General features: G+C 37.0%; 1 protein-coding gene, 1 non-coding gene and 1 pseudogene across 2 annotated transcripts; 2 read left to right on the top strand and 1 right to left on the bottom strand.

Annotated features, from left to right (window-relative positions):
• The first annotated feature begins 755 nt into the window (after positions 1-755).
• Positions 756-884, top strand: LOC118725178. Its single transcript, XR_004989909.1, has one exon. It is a non-coding gene; the product is annotated as a small Cajal body-specific RNA 20 (non-coding RNA).
• Positions 885-8494: 7610 nt separating this feature from the next.
• Positions 8495-9356, top strand: LOC118724115 (annotated as a pseudogene).
• Positions 9357-17977: 8621 nt separating this feature from the next.
• LOC118724368 (olfactory receptor Olfr180-like) lies at positions 17978-18962 on the bottom strand. Its single transcript, XM_036447535.1, has one exon. The coding sequence runs from the start codon at positions 18960-18962 to the stop codon at positions 18036-18038; it is 927 nt and encodes a 308-aa protein (XP_036303428.1). The 3' UTR covers positions 17978-18035.
• Positions 18963-23294: the final 4332 nt, after the last annotated feature.

Genomic DNA, 23294 nt, shown 5'->3' with positions numbered 1-23294 from the left:
ACTACAAGGACATACCCTCAAAAGAGAAATCATATAAAAATGTTCTATAGTTAGGCCCAGCATGTATATAAGAAACATGTATGTGCACACACATGAAACAAAAAAGACAATAATGGTTGTTTTATTACAGATTACCCAAGAGAAGACATCTGACCCTAACCTAACAAATATATAGACATTTTCTCAGAAGGATTTGAAAAGGAATGATAAGCAATGTGTCAGAGGCATGAAAGCTCATGAAGTTTTGAGTAAGAAAGTAGTCTCCATTATGACTGCAGGGTAGGGTGTGTTTAGAGAACTTGACACTCATGCTATAGATACTTTACTCAACATTTGATCCAATTTTGGCATCCTCTTTCTGAAATAAATATGGAATGAATCAGCTATTCTTAATCAAGTAATTGTTCAGGAGATGTTCTAAAATCATTTGGTACATATCAGACTGGATCTTTGAATTTGTTGTTAGAGGAAAAGTCAGAATTCCTAAGAGAGATGTAGGAATTAAGAGATAGAAAGTAGTTGGCTAAGCTATACTCAATAGAGAAATCATAAAGTGAGACATGGAACTTGCTTTCTTCTTCTCTTCCCCTTTATCCTTCCTCCTTTTTTTCCTTTCTCCCTCCCTTCCTCCATTTCTTCCTCACATAGAGTCTCTAATTTATGCCAGCTACAATTCTAGGCACTATGGTTAAGCAATAAACAAAAGCAGATATGGTATCTGCCTTTTCTCCCCTTAAAAATTTGAGGCGGGGGAGGGCCTCTCTCCCATCGGCAGCATGGAGTTTCTTTCTCCGTAGCTAGGACTGGAAGCCAGGATCAATCCTTTAGAACAATTGTCAGGGCTGCAACAAACTGGGCATTCATTTTTCCTACCTTAGACATTTGTAAAATAAAAAAAATGGGGGCAATTATGGGATACAGACATTAACCAAATAGTTATCCAAATGAATTTAAAATCACAACTTTATAATTATTAAGGCAAAGTTATTGGAGATATGAAACTTTTCTATAATGTAGTAGTTAACCCTGTGGACTTTAGGACCAGGATGCCTAATTTCTAGGTGATCATGAGAAAATTATGTAACCTATCTGTGCATCAATTTCCTCATAAAAAATGGATATGATAATGGATTATACCCTGAAAATGGAAAAAGCACTAGAAGAGGGCCTATAAATGCTATCATCACTGCCACTGTTGTTATTACTTGTGGTGGGTAGTGGAGTAGGGAGGTGACAGAGAACTTTCCTTCAAGAAGTGATGAGTGAGCTGAAATTGGAGGCTGAACAGCATTTACCAGGGGAAGAAGTGGGTGAGCCGTGAGACCATATACAAAGCCCCTATTTCTGGAAGGATATGACCAGTTCAAGGTACTAAAAGAGGGTCAGTGAGGCAAAATGAATTAAGGGGGAAATGGTACAAGGGAGTGTGGCAAGGAGGGAGGGGACAAATTATGAGGGCAGGGGACAAACAATATTGCAAATTTTGGTTTTCATCCTAAGAGCAATAAGAATCCTTGGGAAGTCTTTATAAAGAAGGCTGATATAATCAGATTTACATTTTATAACTTAATTCTTGCTAGAAGCATGAAGAATAGATTGGAAGCTGGCAAACTGGATGTGGGAAAACTATTGAAATTTCCAGGGAAAGTGATTATAGTGGCCTGTCCTAGGTGGTAGAATGAGTGAAATGGACAAATTGGAGGAATCTTTACGATATAAAATGAGCAGGACTTCATGAAAGAGTGGATGTAGGATTCAAAGACGAATGATCTAAAATTCTGGCTTATGGAGTAGGGTGATGATGGTAATCATTGAGTCTGGAAATATTGGATGAAGATCAAGTTTGGGGAAAGGGGTACAGAAGATAAGTCTGAATTCACATGTGCTGTTTTTGAGGTGCCTTTGAAACTTCTAAAAGAATATGTTTATTGGCAACTGAATATTAAGGTTTAAGGCTCAGAGGAGATGTCTGAACATACATTTATGTAAAGACATATATTTGTGAGTCAATTACCTACAGGTGGTTTCTGAAGCTGAGAGAGGACCCAGGCAATAGAGCCTAGAGCAAGGCTGCCAAGAGAAATATCATGTAAGCCACACATATAATAGATAACTTTCCAGTAACCACATTAAAAGATAGTTAAAAGAAACATGAGTTAATTTTAATAATGTATATTTTATTTAGTAAAATGCATCTAAAATATCATTTCAACAGATAATCAACATAAAATTATTAATAAAACATTTTACATTACAATTTCATACCCTGTCCTCAAAATCTGTTATGATTTTTTAGTAATTGTAGTGTGTCTAATTCAGACTATTTATAGTTTAAGTATTCAGTAGCCATGTGCTTAACAGCTACCCACTGGAACAGCACAAGTCTAGGACTAGGGAGGGGGAAAAAAGAGCAGAGAGGGAGCAAAGGGAGAGGAAGAGAGATAGGGTAATGTAGTAAAAGTTAAAGAGCTAGTGTTTCTGAAAAACAAAGCATAAAGCTAGTGGTCAAAAGATTCAACTGGCTTCAGACTTTGCCACTGTAAAAGGTGGTGAAGTTCTGTTCTACTTTGGGAAACCGTAATTGACCTTATACTCTTTAGTTCCTATTTTCCCCCAATTTTTTAACATCAACCTTCTTAAAAGGCATTCTATACCTGCTATTTTCATTAACTCTCTTTAATTGTCTGCAACCTACATTCAGTCTCATCATTGATGAGACTGAATGTAGGTTGCAGACAATTAAAGAGAGTTTTGTAAAAGCTGCACTCCCCAGTGTGTCGTCCTTCAAGTCCAATTATCTTTCCAGGACATCTGTTCTCCTTGACCTATCTAAAATATTTGAAAGTTTAAACATTTCCTTATTCTTAAAACTGCTTCTTTCCATCTCAATGCTGACATCTTTCGTTGACCATCTCTAATCATTTCTTCTCTCTTAGAAATTAGTAACTCACAACTGGAAGGGACTGGCTCCCAAGTCTTCATTTGTAGCCCTAATCAAAATAAAAAGGTGAACTTATAGTAGGATGGTTGTCAGGAGCTGAAGATTGAGGGAAATGGGGTGATGTTGGTCAAAGGGCACAATGTTCCAATTACCAGATGAAAATGTGCTGGGGGTCTAATGTCCAGCATAGCTGCTATAGTTAACAAAGCTGTTTTATATATTTGAGTGTTGCTAAGAGAATAAATACTAAAAGATCTCATCACACACAGGAAAAGGGTAATTGAAGTAAATGGAGTTGTTAACCAACCTTATTGTTACAATCATTTTCACAAATATCTATGTGTATAGAAACATCATATTGTGCAGCTGAGTCCTGGACATGGGGAAGCTGCCACAGGAGCAGAGCAGGCTGCCTTCCGACACGCCTCTGGCTCCTGCCTGGTGGGTGCGATGGGTGTGTGGTCCCACGAAGGACTCCAGACCAGGGTGTAGGGTGGCACCGGGACAGGATGGCAGAGGTGGGAGTTGCACTGTGGGACCCAGAACTGAGCAGGGTTGGCGGCTGGAGTGGGGGAGGGGCCATAGGCTCACCAAGGCTGGAGGGTGTCAATCACAGCCACGTTTGCGTAGGCCCCCACCGGCGCTGCCACAGCAGCTGCCACCCTAGCTTTGTCTGGAAGAATGTCTGGAAGGTCATTCGGCTGTCTGTCTAATTACCATATTACCCTTTATAGATTAGAGGCCAGGTGCACAAAATTCATGCATAGGGCTGGGGTAAGTGTCCCTCAGCCCAGCCTGCACTCTTTCCAATCGGGGTCCCCTTGAAACGGACCTAAATGGGCAGTCCCTCTCACAATCCAGGACTGTGACATCCAGATTGTGACAATCCAGATTGTGACATCCCTCTCACAATCCAGGACTGCTGGCTCCCAACTGCTCGCCTGGCTTCCTTCCTGATTGCCCCTAATTGCTTCTGCCTTCCAGCCTGATTACCCCCTAAATACTCCCATGTCAGCCTGATTGATGTATAACTGCTCCCCTGCCAGCCTGTTTGCCCCCAACTTCTCTCCTCTGCCTGCCCAGTCATCCCAAATTGCCCTCCCTTGCAGGGTTGATTGCCTCCAACTGTCCTCCGTTGCAGGCCTGGTCCCTCCCATCTGCCCTCCCCTTTTGGCCATCTTGTGGTGGCCATCTTGTGTCCACATGGGGGCAGCCATCTTTGACTACATGGGGGCATCAATATTGTGTGTTGGAGTGATGGTCAATCTGCATATTACTCTTTTATTAGATAGGATTTCAGCAGAAATACATATACCTGTTAGTACAGTCAAATGTTAAGCCTAGGATGAAATTTTATTTATTTGTTTGTTTAAAAGTATTAATTAGAAGTCACTTAATTATTTAGCTACTTTGAAAATAACTTTCAATTTATGTGCCTGAATTATTTAATAGAATGTATCTGTATTTTTACCTCTATATAAAGTATTTTGAAAATTTACCCTGTAATCAGGAAAGGAGAGGGTGAATTGCTATTTGATTTTCATCTTAGTTTCCCATGGCCCTCAGTTTTTAGAAAAACTAGAAAATAAGAAGTTGAAATCTAAGGAAAAAGATTAAATTCTAAATAATTCAAATAAATAAATATTTGTGGATTCTAATATTAAAAGTAAAAATAATTTAGACTACTTCCCTTACCTAGATTTCACTAAGGAGAGTTTCTTTCTTTTTTTAAAAAAATAAATCTTTATTGTTCAGATTATTACAAATGTGATCCTCTTCCCCCCCTCAATTGCTCCCCTTCACCAGGTTCCCACCCCACCCTCTGTCCTTTCCCCATCCTCCATTGTCCTCATCTATAGGTGCACAGTTTTTGTTCAGTCTCTTCCCGCACCCCCACTCCCCTTTTCCCTGAGAATCGTCAGTCCACTCCCCTTCCATACCTCTGATTCTATTATATTCACCAGTTAATATTGTTCATCAGATTTTTAAATTGCCTTGGTTTTTAGATTCACTTGTTGATAGCTACGTATTTGTTGATCATAATTTTTATCTTTATCTTCTTCCTCTTCCTAAATAACCTCCTTCAGCAATTCATATAATTCTGGTTTGGTGGTGATGAACTCTTTTAGCTTTTTTTTATTTGTGAAGCTCTTTTCTGTCCTTTGATTCTGAGTGATAGCTTTGCTGGGTAGATTATTTTTGACTGTAGGTTCTTGTTACTCATCACCTTGAATATTTCTTGCCATTCCCGTCTGGTCTGCATGGTTTCTGTTGAGAAATCAGCTGACAATCTTATGGGTGCTCCTTTATAGGTCACTACCTGCTTTTCTCTTGCTGCTTTTAATATTCTCTCTTTGTCTTTTGCTCTTGGAATTTTAATTATGATATGTCTTGGTGTGGTCCTCCTTGGAGTCCTTTTGTTTGGGGTTCTGCGGGCTTCCTGGACTTGTAAGTCTAATTCTTTCACCAGGTGGGGGAAGTTTTCTGTCACTATTTCTTCTAGTACTCTTTCGGTATCTTGCTCTCTCTCTTCTGGAATCCCCATAATTCTGATGTTGGTTCGTTTGAAATTGTCCCAGAGGTTTCTTACACTATCTTCAACTTTCTGGATTCTCTTATCTTCTCCCTTCTGCAGAGGCATGTCCTCTGGTTCTTTGTGTTCTAAATCTTTGTCTTGATTCTTGCGATCTTCCAGTCTGTTTTTAGGACTTTGTATAATATTTTTTATTTCAGACAATGTTTTCTTCATTTCTTGTTGATCCCTTATTATTTCTAGTTGCTCCTTTTTCAGATCCTCATAGGTCTCATTTATTTTATCGGCCTTTTTAGGATATTGTTGAATAACCTTATAACTGTAGTTTTGAACTCAATGTCCAATCTTTTCTTTTCCTCCATCTCCTTCCTTTGTGTCCTTCTTCTTGTCTGCATTTTAGTTGTTTCTCTAATTTGATGGAATAGCTTTGTGTGCTAGGTGTTCTGTAGAGCCCAGTAGCACAGCCTTCCCAGTTACCTGCAGTGGACAGTCTTGGTGTAGCCCTTTGTGGGCTGTGTGTGCAGTCTTGTTGTTAAGCCTTGCTTATTGTTGGTATCACTGGGAAGCGTTGATCTCCAAGCCAATTGGCTGTGAGGATCAGCAGTGTCTCAGCTAGGAGGGTTTCCGTACTCTGCTTGAATAGGGTGGGGTCTCGGGGTGGCGCAGACAATCTTTGGTTCCCTGTCAGTCTCGCCTTAGAAAAGTCCTGTTTGTGGAGAGTTTTGGAAGATTGGTTGCAGGCGCACGCACCTCTTTGGTAAAGGCGCAGACAAGCTTTGGATTCCTGCAAGTCCCTCCTTAGAGAAAGCCAGCTTCTGGGAGAGCTTCTGTGCTCAGCCTCAGGTAGGGCGGAGTCTCGGGTTGGTGCAGACAAACTTTGTTTTCCCTTCGGCTCCTCCCCAAGTCCCGCAGTAATGGCCTCTGGCTTCACACACCTCTAAGAGATCTCTGCCCACTGCCTGACAGTCTGGCCTCTCCCTGTCTGGGGCCGTTTATCAGAGCAATAGGGTGATTCTGTTTTCCTCTCGGACAAGAAAGCCAGCCGCGTTAGCTGTTCACCCTCTCTCTGCGCCAGGAGTAAGCCAGTAGCAAACTCAGCCCGGCCCGCCCTCTCTGCGTGCAGGGAGTAAGCCAGCAGCAATCTCGGTCCGGCCCTTCCTCTCCGCACCGGGATTAAGCCAGCGCCTTTTCGCACACACAGTTCTCCGTACCTTCACAGTTCCTGAGGTTCAGCGTGCCTTCTCTCTCCTTCCCAGATTGCAGAGCCTCCTCTCAGCCAGCCGTCTGGCGCTTCAGGGCAATGCCTCCCCTGTTTTTCAGTTCTAAATTCAAATTTGTTGTGATAGGCTGCATTCGGGTGTCTACCCTCTGCCGCCATCTTGGTTTCTCAGGAGAGTTTCTTATAACACTTGTTTTCTTTATGATGTTTAATTCTCATAGAATTTCAGGTATAAATTTTATTCTCTAAAACACTTGGGATCAAAAGAATGAAAACCTGCCTGGCTGACATGGCTCAATGGTTGAGTATTGACCTATGAATGAGGAGGTCATGGTTCAATTCCCAGTCAGGGCTCTTGCCTGGGTTGTGGGCTCCAGCCCCAGTGTGGAGCATGCAGGAGGCCTCCAATCAACTATTCTCTCTCATCATTGATGGTTCTGTCTCTCTCTCCCTCTCCCATCCTCTCTGAAATCAATAAAAATAATCTTTAAGAGAGAAAATGACCTCTAAAAAAGTCACTAAGGTCATTTGATGATAGCTGATCTTTTTGTAACTGACCTTATTTTTACAATTCTATTCATTATTTTGTGAATAAAATTAAAACCAGCAGAAAAGAGTATCAGGTTGGTTTGACCTGTTACCGGAGGAATTAATACAGTTCTTGAAAAATAATTAGCATTCTGAAAGGAGACTGAAACGTGTGGTAGGTTTAGCCAGGATCATAGACTTCTTCACTCTGATTTGAATTGATCCCCACATCTTGGCAGGGCGAAGAGAGGGAATAAAAAAGGAACCCTCATTGGAATATTTGATATCATTATTTAGTCTTACATATGAATTAATGAGTTCTCCTTCCTTTTTAGTTCACCCCAGCTGCCTTTATTTTTCTTACTCTGTTTCCTCCCTTTCTTTTCACTAATCACTCTTCATTTTTCTCTGTTAGTCTATAAAGAGCTTCCTCCCCACCCCACCACTAGTTATAGATAGAAGGCTGAAGGGATTTCTCTGTTATGTTCATTCCTTTATTTCCAACTCTTAGACAGTGTCTGGCCCTTTATAGTACTCAAAAAAATTTTTGTTAAATGAATGGAAAAAAAAATGACATTCCCCTCTTCAAAAATTTGTAATTGCCCTCAGTGGTTTCCAAACCAAATTGATTTTCCTTATTACAGTATTCCAGATGCTCCCATCTACCTGTATCTTATCTATCACCTTGTTTCTTCCTTTCACCTCAGGGCACTTGTCAATGTATATCCCTTCACTGTTCCTCTGTGCTCTTGCTTTAATTAATTTGCTCATAATGTTTCCCTCACCTAAAATACCTTCTCCCTCTCTTCCCATCCAATGCTTACTCATCCTTGAGCTCAAATCTGATCTCCTCCATGAGAATTTTTCTAGGTTCTTTAAATTAAATTTATTTTTCCATTCCCTGAACTACATGATACTTAGCCTGCTTTTATAATACACTTGTAGTCGTTGCCACACTCCTGTAGCTCCCCATAGCTTGCTGCCCTGCCCCCTCCTGTAGGTCTCTGCACCCACTTGTAGTTTGCTGCCCCACCCTCCTGCAGATCCCTGATCCAGTGGTAACACAGTTGGTTGTTATGATAAAGTACTCACAATACACAGGATATTGGAAAAGACAATAGGTAGAGTGGACACAGAATGTGAACTTGGTGGAGATAGAAAATTCTTAGTTTTTACTTTTGGCTCCTGACAACAAGATCATAGTCTAGTGGAGAGAAAGAACTTACATTGCTAAATAATGTACAATTTAGGCTGTGATATTAAAAGTGCAAACATGTTATATGACAGCATGGTAAAGGAGAATCCTGACCTTCAGTGTGTTGGCTCCTGTGCCATGGAACCCTCCAGGAAGTTTTTCATGAGGGGCAACTGGAAGATGGATGGAAGATGAGTCTGGGGGAGCTGACACCGAGGTGGTTTGTGTTCCAGCCACCACCTACATTGACTTCACCAGGCAGAAGCTAGATGCCAAGATTGCTATGACTGCTCAGAACTGCTACAAAGTGACTAATGGGGCCTTCACTGGAGAGACCAGTCTTGGCATGATCCAAGACTGCGGAGCTACATGGGTGGTCTTGAGGCACTTGGAAAGAAGGCTTGTGTTTGGGGAATCAGATGAGCTAATTGGGCAGAAAGTGGCTCATGCTCAGGCTGAGGGGTTTGGGGTGATTACCTACACTGGGGAGAAGCTAGATGAGAGGAAAGCTGGCATCATGAGAATGTCGATTTTTAACAAACCAAGGTCATTGCAGATAACATGAAGGTCTGGAACAAGGTTCTTCTGGCCTCTGAGCCTATGTGGGCCATTGGTACAGGCAAGACTGCAACTCCCCAACAGGCCCAGGAAGTACACAGAAAGCTCCGGGGATGGCTTAGGTTCAATATCTCTGATGCAGTGACTCAGACAACCTGCATCATATATGTGGATGGGGCAACCTGCAAGGAGCTGCCAAGCCAGTCTGTGTGGATGCTTCCTAGTGGGAGGTGCATTCCTCAAACCCAAATTCGTGGACATCATCAAAGTGAAACAATAAGCCTCATTCATCTTCCCTACCTTTCATGCTCCACAAGGGATTACGAAGCTCAGAAGCCTAATAACTGCCCTCCCATCTCTGCACATACATCTAATGGTGTCACCTGCCCCCTTTCATGGCCTTGTCCAAACTATACCTCTTTCTCTACACATTTACACCTTCCCCTGTGTTGGTCAGGACCAAGCCAATTCTTTCTCCACTTACTTTAGTAATTAGAATGAAACATGTCACCAAAGTGGTTTCTCTTTGGCTGACAGCCAGAAGAAGTGGAGTTTGCTTATGGGTCCCCTCAATCCCCACTGAAGGCAGGAAAGAGAAGGCATCCTCCTCTCCCATGTCCCATTATGAAGGCATCCTCCTCTCCCATGTCCCATCATGAAGCCAAGGACTGACTTCAGAGGTCAGGGGTTCTGCTCTCATCACTGGTGCCAATGCCTGTGTGTGTTGTGCATGTGAGCAGTCCCACTTAGGGTGTGAGGATGTGGGGGGAAATAAACACCTGGCACCCACACAAAAAACATAGTGAAAGAAGTGAACAGAGGAAGAAAAATTTTCCAAATAGAAGTGTCATCTCTCATGAACTTTGCAAGGTAAGTAGAATAATAATTGGGGGGGCGGGGGGGTTTGAGGAAAAGAAGGTTGGAAGAAATGCATGATAATAGCTTGGAAGCTTAGAACAAAATCTAATAATAAAAGTGTTAAAAAGGATAGTAAACTAGGGTGACTGAAGCTTACTTATACTTATAAAGAAACACACAGGTAATATAGACTGGAAATTGTTCTATTTGGTTTCTTCCTATTTATTTATTTTGCCCCTGCCAATTCACTGAATCCTCTCTTCTAAGGTCAACAACCAATTCCAAATGACAGCTTCAAAGAACTAAGCTGTATGACCTCAACTGGCTGAAGCATTTTGTTTAGTTAGTATCTGAAAATCAGGCAGATTTTCCCAGTTTCTTATGTAGTCTGCATATAATTCTGAGCAGGATATTGTCCTTCTAAGAACTCCCATTCTGTTTCCCATGCATCCTTACAACAAATTCATCTTATTAAGCAATTTGTGTTTCACTTTTTTTGTGGAAGTGGCTCTTGGTGTGGGAATGGGAGGAACTTTCCCCAGAACTCACTGTAAGGAACAGTACCTCTGAACAACATAAGAGGTTGCCTATAATGGATCTGTGGTTTGTAACCCAGACCCCACTTTCATTTCCCCAGTTGTAAGAGGGCTAATAGCTGATGACTTTCAACTGATTCCATCTCTATGAAATATCTTTAGCTGAAAAGAATTTTCTTCAAGGCTGTCCTTGAGGGCAGCCTCCATCCAATGACAGTTCCATAGAAAGAATAAATTCCGGGCTCCTGCGTTAAGGCATAGGAACTCTAAATGGAAATCCTGAACCCTCACTTCTCTGAGGGACTGGCTAAAGTCTTTATTGTGATTACATTCAATTTATCTGTCTGCCCAATCTTACTTCTTCCACTCCCTCACTAAGTAAAGAGTCTAAGAGTATTTCTCAACAAGCCTTTTACATATACATATCCATTTCAGAGTCTGTTTCTTGGGACTTCAAACAAATTGCTACAAAAAAACAAGGAAAAATCGCAAGGTTAGAAGACACATCTAACCATATGCCTCAAAGATAAACCATGTGTTAAGTAGCAAATCACTGCACCAGCACAGAAGAGTATGCTCTCTAATAACTTAGTAAACTATAATATCCCTCACTCCTCTGTAAATAGATTATCTATTATTGCTGATTCATAAAAAGACTAGGTATTTCCCCAAGAAACAGAAATATGATAGGCTACCTACACAGAACAATAAAAGAAGAAAACTGAAAATCTGAATAGAAATATTTTATTTGATAAAATTCTTCTAAGAAAGACAACCAAAGAAATTGAACAATTCTAACATAACATCTCAACCTAATTTTCTTTAATCAGTTGCAGATCTGAAAAAAAATACTTTTTATCAAAAATCCAAAAATGAAAACAGACATGGACTAAAGGAAATATATAAAATGAAAATTATCTAATGGTGTTAAACAATGGAGTAAAGGACAATCATTGTAGAAATTAAAATTAAATTGCAAGAATCTCAAAGGGTAAAAGATTCTATTATATTCAGGTCATTAAAGAGAGGAAAAAACTAAGAGAATGAATGTTAAACAAATAAATGGGCAAAAAGAATTAGAGTATGATGGTATGAAAGATTAACAAGGGTGAAATACCACACATAAAATTGGAGTCCCTGAAAATAAAAAGAAATAATGGAATACAAATAATATTTTAACATTATAATCCAGGAAAATTTGGGGAATAACAGAAGACTAATATACATTTTAAAACATACTTGTGATACTTAATGCAGAAAAGATATATCCTAGTAAAAGTATTAGACTTCAAGTTAAAAAATATATATCTGCACCTTCACATAGAAAGAAAATCAGAATAGCATCTCAACAACAACATACAAAGCAAGATAACTGAAGATCAATATTATCAATAAGCTAGGAAAAAAGTGAGTTCAGGATTTTATATCTAAGTAAGCTTTACTTTTCAATTAATACATGTAAAAAACATCTAATAGAGAAAAGCTATTAGAACACCACAGTAATAATTGCTGTGAGCAAGATCCACTAGTGAGAAAAACTTTGAGGAGAAAAATCATATTTTTTGCTTTATTTTATTTTATTTTATTTTATTTTATTTTATTTTATTATTTTATTCACTAGAGGCCTGCTGCACAAAAGTTGTGCAGGGGCAGGGTCCCTAGACCTGGCTGGCGATCAGGACCAATCTGTGGGACAACCTGTGGGACGATGGGTGGGGAGGCCTTGCCTTGGATGGCCTGGGGCCTGCCCTGATGGATAGTGCACATCATAGCTACCAGTTGTTCAGCTGTTCGGTCAATTTGCATATTAGGCTTTTGTTGTGGTGTTTCTCCTTTTTCCGCGTCCAGCACGGAAAAACGACAGGTTTTTGAGGCGAGGAGCTGGGGATTAAGAAATTAGAGAAAGAAAGAGACAAGAGGCAGAAATAGATTCATAAAGAATCTGAGCATGAGGGCACTGGCAGAATCCTGTTATCAGTACTGATTTCTTAATCCATGTGCTTGGAATGAGGAACAAATAGGACCTTGACTCACCCAGGTCTTGATATACTAAATCTTGTACCAAAAAATAAGGAGCTTACCCAGATGGCACCCACTTAGCTTAAGTGGGTGCCATCTCTCTGATGGAGAGACAGTCACACTCACCACAGACAACACAGCATATTTATTGGCTTCCAAAGGGGAGTTTAAGGTAAGAAGGAGTTTCGGGTGTGCCCAGATCCTATTCATCAAAATCTGGGTAAGCTCCTTATTTTTTGGTACAAGATTTAGTATATCAAGACCTGGGTGAGTCAAGGTCCTATTTGTTCCTCATTCCAAGCACATGGATTAAGAAATCAGTACTGATAACAGGATTCTGCCAGTGCCCTCATGCTCAGCTAATAGGAATTAAAAGAATGTCCATGTGCCTTCTCAGGGGGTTCTCTACATTTTATCATATAGGATTGTTGATAATATTACAGATAAGCCCTATTTTTCTACATTTTCTTCACCTCCAACCAGCACCCAAACCAAAAGTAAAAAAATTAATAAAAATTTCAAAATAAGCAGTAGAAGAATAGAATAAGTTCATTGATTACCACATAAATACTATTCATAATCAAGTGCTATTATTTAAAGCTAACAAACAAATTATTAGCTTATTGGATATGCAAAAATAAAGGTAACAATAATTCAAACATCTGAAATACAAAAAGAAATATAAAAAGTAAATAAAGCAAGCCTTAAAAGTAAACAATAAAGATAACACAATACCATTGGTAAATACCAGTTAAGTAATATGAGCATTAGACCAAACACATCAGTCATGAAAATTAATGTGAATGGGATAATTTCAACTATTACAATAAAAAGATTTGAAGATTTTAGCAAAAAGGAAACTCAGCTCTATATTTTATATAAAATATAAAACTAAAACTAAGTGATTTTTAAAAGCTCTAAATAAATGTATAACTAGAGATGTGTCAGATAAACTATAGGAAACAATCTAAAAACTAATTCATAAGAGACCAGTTGAATAAATTCACAATGGAGTCCTTTGTAACCATATAAAAAAAGAGAAATATCATATGATATTTCCATGATATGGAATAATTTCCAAATCATGTAGTAAAGTAAAAGAAAAAAACTTAAAAGCACAAAATGTGTGTGTGTTTGTGTGTGTGTGTGTGTGTGTGCATGTGTGCTATCATTTGAGTGAGAAAGAAGGGAAATAAAATTTTGTAGACATGCATGTATGTTTGTGTGTTTTCTGATTTTTTAAAAAAATAACACAGGAAGTATGGATCAAAAACTAGTGAATATTATTGCTTATAGGAACTATTCTGAAAAAATATCTAATTCCCATTCTGAAGCAGAAAAATGTACAAGTTTAGCTTAAATGTGTTGTACCAGAGAACAAGAAATCAAAGACTACTGCAGTGATATCAGAAAGTCTCAGAAACCATCTTGAAGTTTCTGAGTTTTTGCCAAATTTGAGATAAGGAATAATAATTATAATGGATTTAGGCTGATAAAACATATACAATCAATGGGTTCATAATGATAATATTTAAAACATTAATGGTTCCCATAGGATATTAGAAAAAGAATTCATTTTGAAAACTGGTACTTAGATTTGTTAATTCTGCCTTTTCTGTGGAAATAGAATCTACTTTCTTGTACTCTTGGTTTTGTCTTCATTGAGGAAATAAAGCTTTGAATCTATACAGTGAAAGAGAAAGAGAGGAAGAGTGAAGAAAAGAGTGAGGCAGGAGAGTGAGGTAGGGAGAGAAAAAGAGTAGGGGAGAGTGAAGTAGACAGGAGGAAAGAAGAGGGAAGGGTAGGGATGGAAAGGGGGAACAGAACAAATGGAAAAGGGGAGGGATGGAAAAAGAAAGGAAAAAGAAAAGGAAAGAAAAAAGAAAAGAAGAGGAGAGAATAGGAAAGGAGAGGAAAGGAGAGGGGAGGGGAGGGGAGGAAAAGTAAAGAAAAGAAAAAACAGAGCCAAGAAGTCAAAGGTAAAAGAAATAAAGTTTCCAACACTGTGTAGAAAAATGAATAAAAAGCAATGCCAAAGATATGTATTCAGAGATCTTATAAAGCCAGATATAAAAAAATTTCTAAAGGTTTCCAAAGAGATAACAGAAGGACATGCAATTTCTCAAAAGTAGCACAACTTGGTGGAAAATATTTGCATCTCCCTAATAAAAATTGATTATTTAATTATTTAAAATTATGATATACCATCAAGGATCAGAGAAATAAGGAGGGATACATAAATAAATAAATATTAATTTACCATAACTTATAAAGTTATAAGTTAAAGAATTTTAAAGACAAATTTTTTAGAGATATAGCTGAAACAATTACAAAGCGGCTGTAACTAAAATGCAGAGGTTCTAGTGAGCAGAAGACTAACCATTTTAGAATGCACCTTTTAGTACTACTTTAAAAATTGATCTCTGACTAACAATTTTAAAGTAAAAATAAAATAAAATAAAATGAGGGAAATTAGTCTGAATCATTTGGTAATATGCAGGTGAGGGGGGGTGGCATCATGGAATTGTGTGAAGATAATGTAAATGGAGAGACCCAGGCACATTCCAGATAGATTTTAGAGACGAAGTTGACAGATCTTGTGAAAGTTTGGAGGTGATAGCAAAGAGAGATGGAAAATTACTCCTAATTTCTTAACTTGTGCAACTGATTGGAGGGTGCCACCATCAAGACAGAGAAGACAGGAAGAACCAGGCTTTGGGGAGAATTCAAGAGTTGCTTTTGATCATGTTAAACTTCAGCTGTCTTTGAGACATTTGAATAACTATGTCCTGCTTGGCAGTTGGATACATGAGTCAGGAGATTAGAGAAAGTATCAGAACTGGAAATGTATATTTTGAATCATCTTCATGTTGATGATATTAAAAGGAAAGACTAGAAATTTTTATAACTGAAACTTACAGAATCTTAACATTCAGACTAAGGTGAGAGGCAGAAGACACTTTTCCAACCATAAAAGTCATTGCTGCTGAGTTTAATTCTTAAAATGTCTCTCTCCCCTAGTAAAATATAATTATAGATATTAGGACTATCTATTTTTATTTTCTATTTTTATTTTTGTAGAGCAGATTAATCAACTAGAAATAGACCTCTCTGCATATGCAAGGCCTGTGAGTGTATGGCTATGTATGAGCAAAAAGAAGTGATAAGAATTCAGTGAGTAAAGGAAGAGTTAAATGTTTTTTTTAACTAATGCTGAGCCATAAAAAAAAATCAAATTTTAATTTTCACTTAATAGCATTCTCTTTTTAAAAATATATTTTTATTGATTTCAGAGAAGAAGGGTGATGGAGACATAGAAACATCAATGAGAGAGAATCATTGATCAGCTGCCTCCTGTCGCCCCGCAATGGGGATCAAGCCTGCAACCCTGGCATATGCTCTGACAGGGAATCAAATCTGGTTCATAGGTCAATGCTCAATCAGTGAGCCATGCCAACTGGGATCACTTAAGAACATTCTAAAATGAATCCCAGTTGTGTAAGAGTGCTGTGCATAAAAATTTTAAATATGGGAAGAGAAAAATACAAATTATGTTTATCAAATATCTCTGAATGGTGAAACAAATTTTAACTCAAATAGAAGAGATAAACAGCTAACCAATTTATCTAGGTCCATTTAACCTTTTCTTTCCTTAGTGATTAGTGATGCTCTTCTTATTTTATATGGGGGTAATAAAGTGTGGATAATCTGATATTTTTAATAGATCTATCTACTGATTTTTTACTCAAAGTCAAATTGCTTTAATTGTTGGAACTTTGTCATGTATTTTAAACTATGTACTATATACATCAATTTGTTTGTTTTATTGGTTATTATTTTTCTAGAAAAAAAAAAAGAGGATTATTTTGCCAGGTTCTCAAATAGTCCTGCTTGAATATTTATTTGAGTTAAATTAATCTGTGGATAATATTTGTAGAAACAAGCCAAATAAAGTTACATCCTCAATTCATGCCATATGTTGATAAATTCCAGGCAGAATCTGAAATGAAGTGCAAAAAATTAAAATATCAAAAAAACAACATCGAGGAGGAGAAGAAAAAAGAGAAAAATAAATATTGATTAATAGTAGATCTCAGATTAAGAAATTTTAAATAAAAATCATATAATACAAAAATCAACATATATGACTATATCAAATTTTTATCAATTCTAAATAACAAATTATTAATGCATAGAAATAATGTTTCACAAATAGTTTCAACACTTTAATATTTTTTCTCTATACATAATTATACAAATAAATTAGGAAATAACTGGAAGACTTAAAGAACAAATGAACAGATAATTCATAGAAGTAAAAATGGCCTATAAACACATAAAACATTAATTTCAGCCCTGGGTAGTTTAGCTCAGTGGATAGAGCATCAGCCAGCAGATTGAAGGGTCCTGGGTTTGATTCTGGACAAGGGCACATGCCCTGGTTGCAGGCTCAACCCCCAGATCAGTGCAGGAGGCAACCGATCAATGATACTCTCTCATCATTGATGTTTCTATTTCTCTCTCCCTCTCCCTGTCTTTCTGAAATCAATAAAAAAATATTTTTAAAAAATTAATTTCACTATTACTTAAAATATAAAAAAATAAACAATGACCTTATTAATGTTTTTAAATGCTTTTTGAGTGTTTACTATGTAAGTAGCTATTCTATATTTCATAATACATAACATGATTGGTGCTTGTAAAAAGGTAAAGGACCTTAATTATACCTTAGGACAAAGTAGATCTTAATCTACTACAGCCAACTTGTTATAACTCATTGTTAATTATTCTACAAAATATATATATGATTGTGTGTGTGTGTGTGTGTGTGTGTGTGTGTTTCTCCCTATTGTGGGTCTTATCTATTGATAGATGAAACTACATTGCTTTAAAAATAGATTACTGCAATTAGTTTGCTTCTTGTCTCTCCCCACAAACTAATCTAGGAGTGTCTGCCAGATTATTTTTCTGAATGAAAATGATCATACTTCTGCCAGATTTTAAATGTTTCAAATACTCTACATAGGATTAGATATAATGTCTTCAGTTGATTAGGCAAAGTTAATCAAGGCAGATTCTTCCATACATTTAAATGTCTAATTTGATGCTGTGTTGATTTATTGAGGTTTGGAACAATAATCTGACACAATTCCATAAGAGTAATGAGGGTTAATAATGAAAGTTTCTTGAGGCCAAAATCGGTTTGGCTCAGTGGATATAGCATCTGCCTAGGGACTGAAAGGTCCCAGGTTTGATTTCAGTCAAGGGCATGTACCTTGGTTGCGGGCACATCCCCAGTTGGGGGTGTGCAAGAGGCAGCTGATAGATGATTCTCTCTCATCGATGTTTCTAACTCTCTATCCCTCTCTCTTCCTCTCTGTAAAAAATCAATAAAAATAAAAATAATTAAAAAAATATGTATATATAGAAAGAAAGTTTCTTGAGTTTCCTCCAGCTTTGCTTGGTAATGGTGGAATTTGGATTAAGATTTGCCAGATGATTTTGACATTCCAATCATAAATCTTTTTAGAAAAAACAATCTAATGATTTAGAGATTATTATTTTATATAAAAACCTATTTTCTTTTTTCTATGTCCCTTATCTAGAAAACTATTTTAATACATTAAAATGTTTTCCATTGAGGATGCTCATTTATGAATATGATTCCTCATAATTTTTTTCAAAACATTTATCACCTCCTTATTTCTCAGGCTATAAATAAAAGGGTTTAATAAAGGAACTACTATTGTGTAAAAAATCCCCACTGGTATATCTTTATCCCCTTTTTCAAATGGTCGAATATACATGAGAAGACAAATGTAGAATATCAAGACAGAGAGAAAGTGGGATGCACAAGTAGAAAATGCCTTACCTCTCCCTTCTTTGGATTTCATTTTGAAAACAGTAAAAAGGATGCAAATATAAGAAATTAAGACAGTGGCAATGGTGAAGATTTGAATTGGCATTGAAAAAATATATATCATTAATTCATTAATGTAAGGGTCAGTACAGGAGAGTCTATAGAGTGGAAGGATATCACAAAAAAAATGGTCAATCTGATTAGACCTACAGAAAGTTAACCTTAAAAGAAGCCCTGCATGGATCATGGAATGCAGGTTACTAGCTATGAAGGTCCCTATAGTCATCTGAATGCAGAGTTTCTTTGACATCCTGGTGTGGTACTGCAGTGGGCTGCATATGGCCACATAGCGATCATAAGCCATTGCCGCCAGGAGAAAGCAATCTGCAGTTTCAGCAAGGCAGAGAAAATAAAATTGTGCCACGCATTCATTGAGGGAAATCATTCTGTCCTCAGAAAACAAGTTCTCTAACATCTTGGGGGTTATGGTACAGGAACAACAGGAATCCATCAGAGCCAGATTGCTCAGAAAGATGTACATTGGTGTGTGAAGACGATGCTCCATAAATATCAATGCCACCAGGCCAAGATTGCCCATCATGGTGATCAGATAGATGACAAAGAACACTAAAAACAGAAGACGCTTCAGCACTAAATTATCTGTAAGTTCTATAAGGATAAACTCAGTGGTCAAGGAGTGATTTTCCTTAGCCATTCTTGGCTTCTTGTCTGAGATAGAAATCATAGAGAAATTACACTCTGAAGTAGAGAGGTCTAATTATTCCCTCTAATGTTTCCGTATACAAAAGGGAAAAACTCTCTTCACTCCTCCTATGCTGTCTCCTGAAAACAGCACATGCGCAGTAGGTCAAGTCTGTGAGAAGAAAAATATGAAAAATATTCTAGAAATGCCTGCTGGATTCCCAAGACAGAATAGCTTTTCTGCATGAATTATTCAATACTGACGTGAAAATTCCTAGTCAGTCTATGTAATTTACAAAATTAAAAAACATTTTATTATGATGTTTCTTTCTCCAGGAAAAAAAAAAAATTAAAATACTTTCCTATGGGACTGAAGTGGTATTTGAAAATAAATTGTTATTTAGATATTTAAAATATCTAATATTAAAAACTCCACAGAATCACATGGGCTTTTTAAGTAGTTTTCTAGTTTAGTATCTCTTCACAGCTAGATTTATCAGAGAATATTTTGAAGACCTACTCATCTTTAATACAGGATAAGAATATAAGTTACTATTTATACAATTTTTCTATTCTTTTCAACATCCTGAATCCTATATTGATATAAACATTCCCCAAAGAATTATTATTATTAATTATCTGTTTATTCCAATACATTGTGTCTCTGTTTTTAAGTATAGTACATGCATATCTATGGTTATGAGATTTGACAACCAAGTCTCCAATTACAGTGTTCATATTCCTATCTTGTACTTTCTCAAATGTCTTATATAATAACTAATTTTATAACTTATATAATAACATTTTGGTAAATTCCATAGAAGTTCTGCATTTATTATATGATTATTTACATTTATAAACTCGTTTACTCCAAACCCACCATATGTTCATTGGAACTCAATGATCACCCAAGTTTCTTATAAATTTATTATATTTTAGCAACCATATATTACAAGAAACATGGGTTTTTAGGAATGCCAAAATCATTTTACTTTTCTTCCAGAAATTGCTAAAAGTATTTGGCCTCATTTTTTAGATAGATAATTTTGAAGAAAAATCTACAATGGTTAATCAAATATGCTGTTTTTCAAATATATTTTGGTTAGGGTTTTTTTTTTTTTCTCTTTCTTATCATTGTTTACACTGAATTTAGTATATCATTTTTCTATTTGCTTACATAGTACGGTATGGTCTTCTCTACTCTTACCACCAGAGGTTTATACTAAAATGAATAAAATAAGTTTGACCTTTGTATTTTAGGTCCATAACACTTTAAAAACTCCTTTTAGAATTACAGTATTTTGGAAAAACTTAGTAAAAATATGAAAAGAGAGTTTACTGTTATTATTTTAGCAACACATAATGGTAAATCAATTGATAATACTTGTCATATTGATTTAGCTTTTAATAATCACTATTCTATGTAGAAGACAGGGTATCAAATAATGAGTGAAATTTCATTCTCCTCCCCCAATGTAAAATACAAATTATTCAACTGAATTAGAAATCAATTTTACTTTATATCCCATATTTATTTTACAGAGTCAGGTACAGCCTTACCTGTATATTTACTGATAAGACAACAGCATTATTTAACTCAGAATAGGACAGATCGATCCAATGTACTACTGTGTTTCATATGGCTTTCCATAGTATCTTCAGTTTAGAGACAGACCAAGATAAGATTTAAGTGGATAAAATACAAAACCAATTTAAAATGCTGAAGTATTCTAGGGAAATGTGTATTTCTGCATTTTAATGCTATAAACTAAATTAGAAATCAGTCCTCGTATTTTGAGATTACTGACAAACATTTTATGGTAGCTAATTGGCCACCTGATGTTGTTTGTTTTTAGAGAAATTAAGAACAAAAATCTTGGCCTTTAAAACATTTGGGAATAAATTACGTCAACCTAGGATATTCTTTTTACCAATAGGTCAGTGACAATAATTACCTTAGCCTCAGGGCAAAGTTAAAGTTTTCCATTGATTCTAAAGGGATTTCCTTGGCATTAACATCATGGTATTTCAGCAGAGACTCCTAACCTGAGAGACATGGTTTCCAAGACACAAGTAAACTAAAGAGCATCAATTAATGATAAATGTTCATTGAGATTCTGGTGTTAAATCAAATGACCATCACTAAAGTCAGCTAAGGATCATGCTGATTTTTTTTTTTACACACTTGAGGTCTCTCTCTCTCTCTCTTTCTTTCTCTCTCTCTCTCTCTCTCTCTCTCTCTCTCTCATCTTAACTTGAAAATTATAGTGGTGAGAAAAAAAATCATATTAATCACTTAGTAGAGGAAGTGGACTTCAAAACAAAATGTGAAGAGAGATTTGGATTTGTGGAAAAGGAGCAAAAATGTGGTTACATTCTTCTCCTGTAATCCCTTGGATGAGGATGATCATCCTATTGATTCATCCTCTGAAACAACTATGACATTGTATTGTCACTTATGTATCATAATAGAAATTTTTAACTAGTCTTTCATATCCATCCTTCTCCTATTATAGATATGTTCTTATGGACTGAAACATTTTGGCCTCATCACTCTCCAAACCTAATCTTTGTCTTTTATTTTAGTATTTCAAGGCCTCCATAGACTAGGCTTATTTCACATATAACTTTTTTACCATTAATCTTTAAGAATCTATCTCCAAAAACATACCCATCACTTGTCTATTCCTTGATGCACTAGATTTAAACCCTAACTCAAAATATTTTCTTATAATCTACTTCTCATTTAAAAGGCCCTTGACCTCTCTAACTTATTCCTCTACCCAAGTTCTATTTAATTTTTATATGAGGTCTGATTCCCTTCATGAAGATACCTTCAACTTTCTGATCTGAAAAATAATGAACTGTCTTTATCATACAAAGAGCTCGTAATCATACTTCACTTGTATAATCATTCATTTTTTTTATATATGAAGGTCTTGTTTATTCTCAGCTAAATTTTCTTTTTGACTTTTCATACTTGCAAACCTTTTGTTGTAGGCTCTCAAAAATGTTAATTGAGTTGAATGCAGAAATTTCATTTAAATTGAATTCAACATCCGTAGAGTGATTATAAAAAGACAAGTCACTGGGTCAGACATTGAGTAGAGAGAACCCCTCAGTAGAAGTGGAGTTGGGCAAGAAGTTGCATATTCAGTATATGCAAAAACAGAAATAATCCCACCTTCATAAAACTACCAATCTGGATAGTGAATTACTTAAACAACTATGTATAGAGCAGTTCAGACTGAGTTGAATATCAAAAAAGAACCATATACAGGGTATATAGGAACACAAAGAAAGACATAACTTAGAAGACCAGGATAAGACTTTGCAAAGACATAACATTTCCTATGATTCTTATTTATTTACTAGAGGCTCAGTGCATGACATTTGTGCACTGGAGAAGAGAGTGGGCCTGAGCTGTCAGTTGGACATTGCCTTCAGGCCCACTCCCTAGGGAAGCTGGCCTAAGCACAGTCTGGCCTCCCTCTGTGGGAGGCGACCAGCAGGCCAATGGGAGGATGGTGCCGACTGGCCCGTACCTCAATCATCTCTCCGCCGCAGCTGATCACTGCCATCCCCCGATCGCTGTCCCCTCCCTCTGCCTGCTGGCACCCCACCCAACTTGCCTGGCCTGATACCACCCATTCGCCAACCCCACCCCTCCACTGACCGGTTGTTCCACTGCTGGGTCAATTTGCATATTAGGCTTTTATTATATAAGAGGTCCACTTTTCCCCCCATTGATCCTTTCTAGCCTACCCCCTCCCCCACCCCAGGCTTTCACCACCTATTGTTTGTGTCCATGGGTTATGCATATATGCATACAAGTTCTTTGGTTGATTTCTTCCCACCCTACCCCATCTTCCCTCTAAGATTGATGTTCTATTCTAAGCTTCCATGTCTCTGGATATATTTTGTTCACTAATTCTGTGCATTTGATTCCACATATCAGTGACATTGTGTGATACTTGTCGTTCTTTAACTGGCTTATTTCACTTATATAATTAATTTTCAGATCCATTCATGCTGTTGCAAAGGCTAACAGATCCTTCTTTTTACAGCTGCATACTATTCCATCATGGAAATGTGCCACTGCTTTCTTATTCATTCACTACTGATGGGCCCTCGGGCTGTTCCAGATCTTAGCTATTGTAAAAAAAAAAAAAAAAAAAAAAAAAAAAATGCTGCTATGAACATAGGGGTGCATATATTATTTCTTATTTATTTATTTATTTATTTATTTATTTATTTATTTATTATTGTTCAAAGTATCATATATGTCTCCTTTTTCCCCAATTGACACCCCCCCATCCACTCCCACACCTGAGTGCATTTCCCC

Source organism: Pipistrellus kuhlii, unplaced genomic scaffold, assembly GCF_014108245.1.
Source record: "Pipistrellus kuhlii isolate mPipKuh1 unplaced genomic scaffold, mPipKuh1.p scaffold_m20_p_2, whole genome shotgun sequence".
NCBI classification, from domain to species: Eukaryota; Metazoa; Chordata; class Mammalia; order Chiroptera; family Vespertilionidae; genus Pipistrellus; species Pipistrellus kuhlii.
Note: the sequence above shows the minus strand (reverse complement) of the source record. Positions and strands in the feature narration are given on the sequence as shown.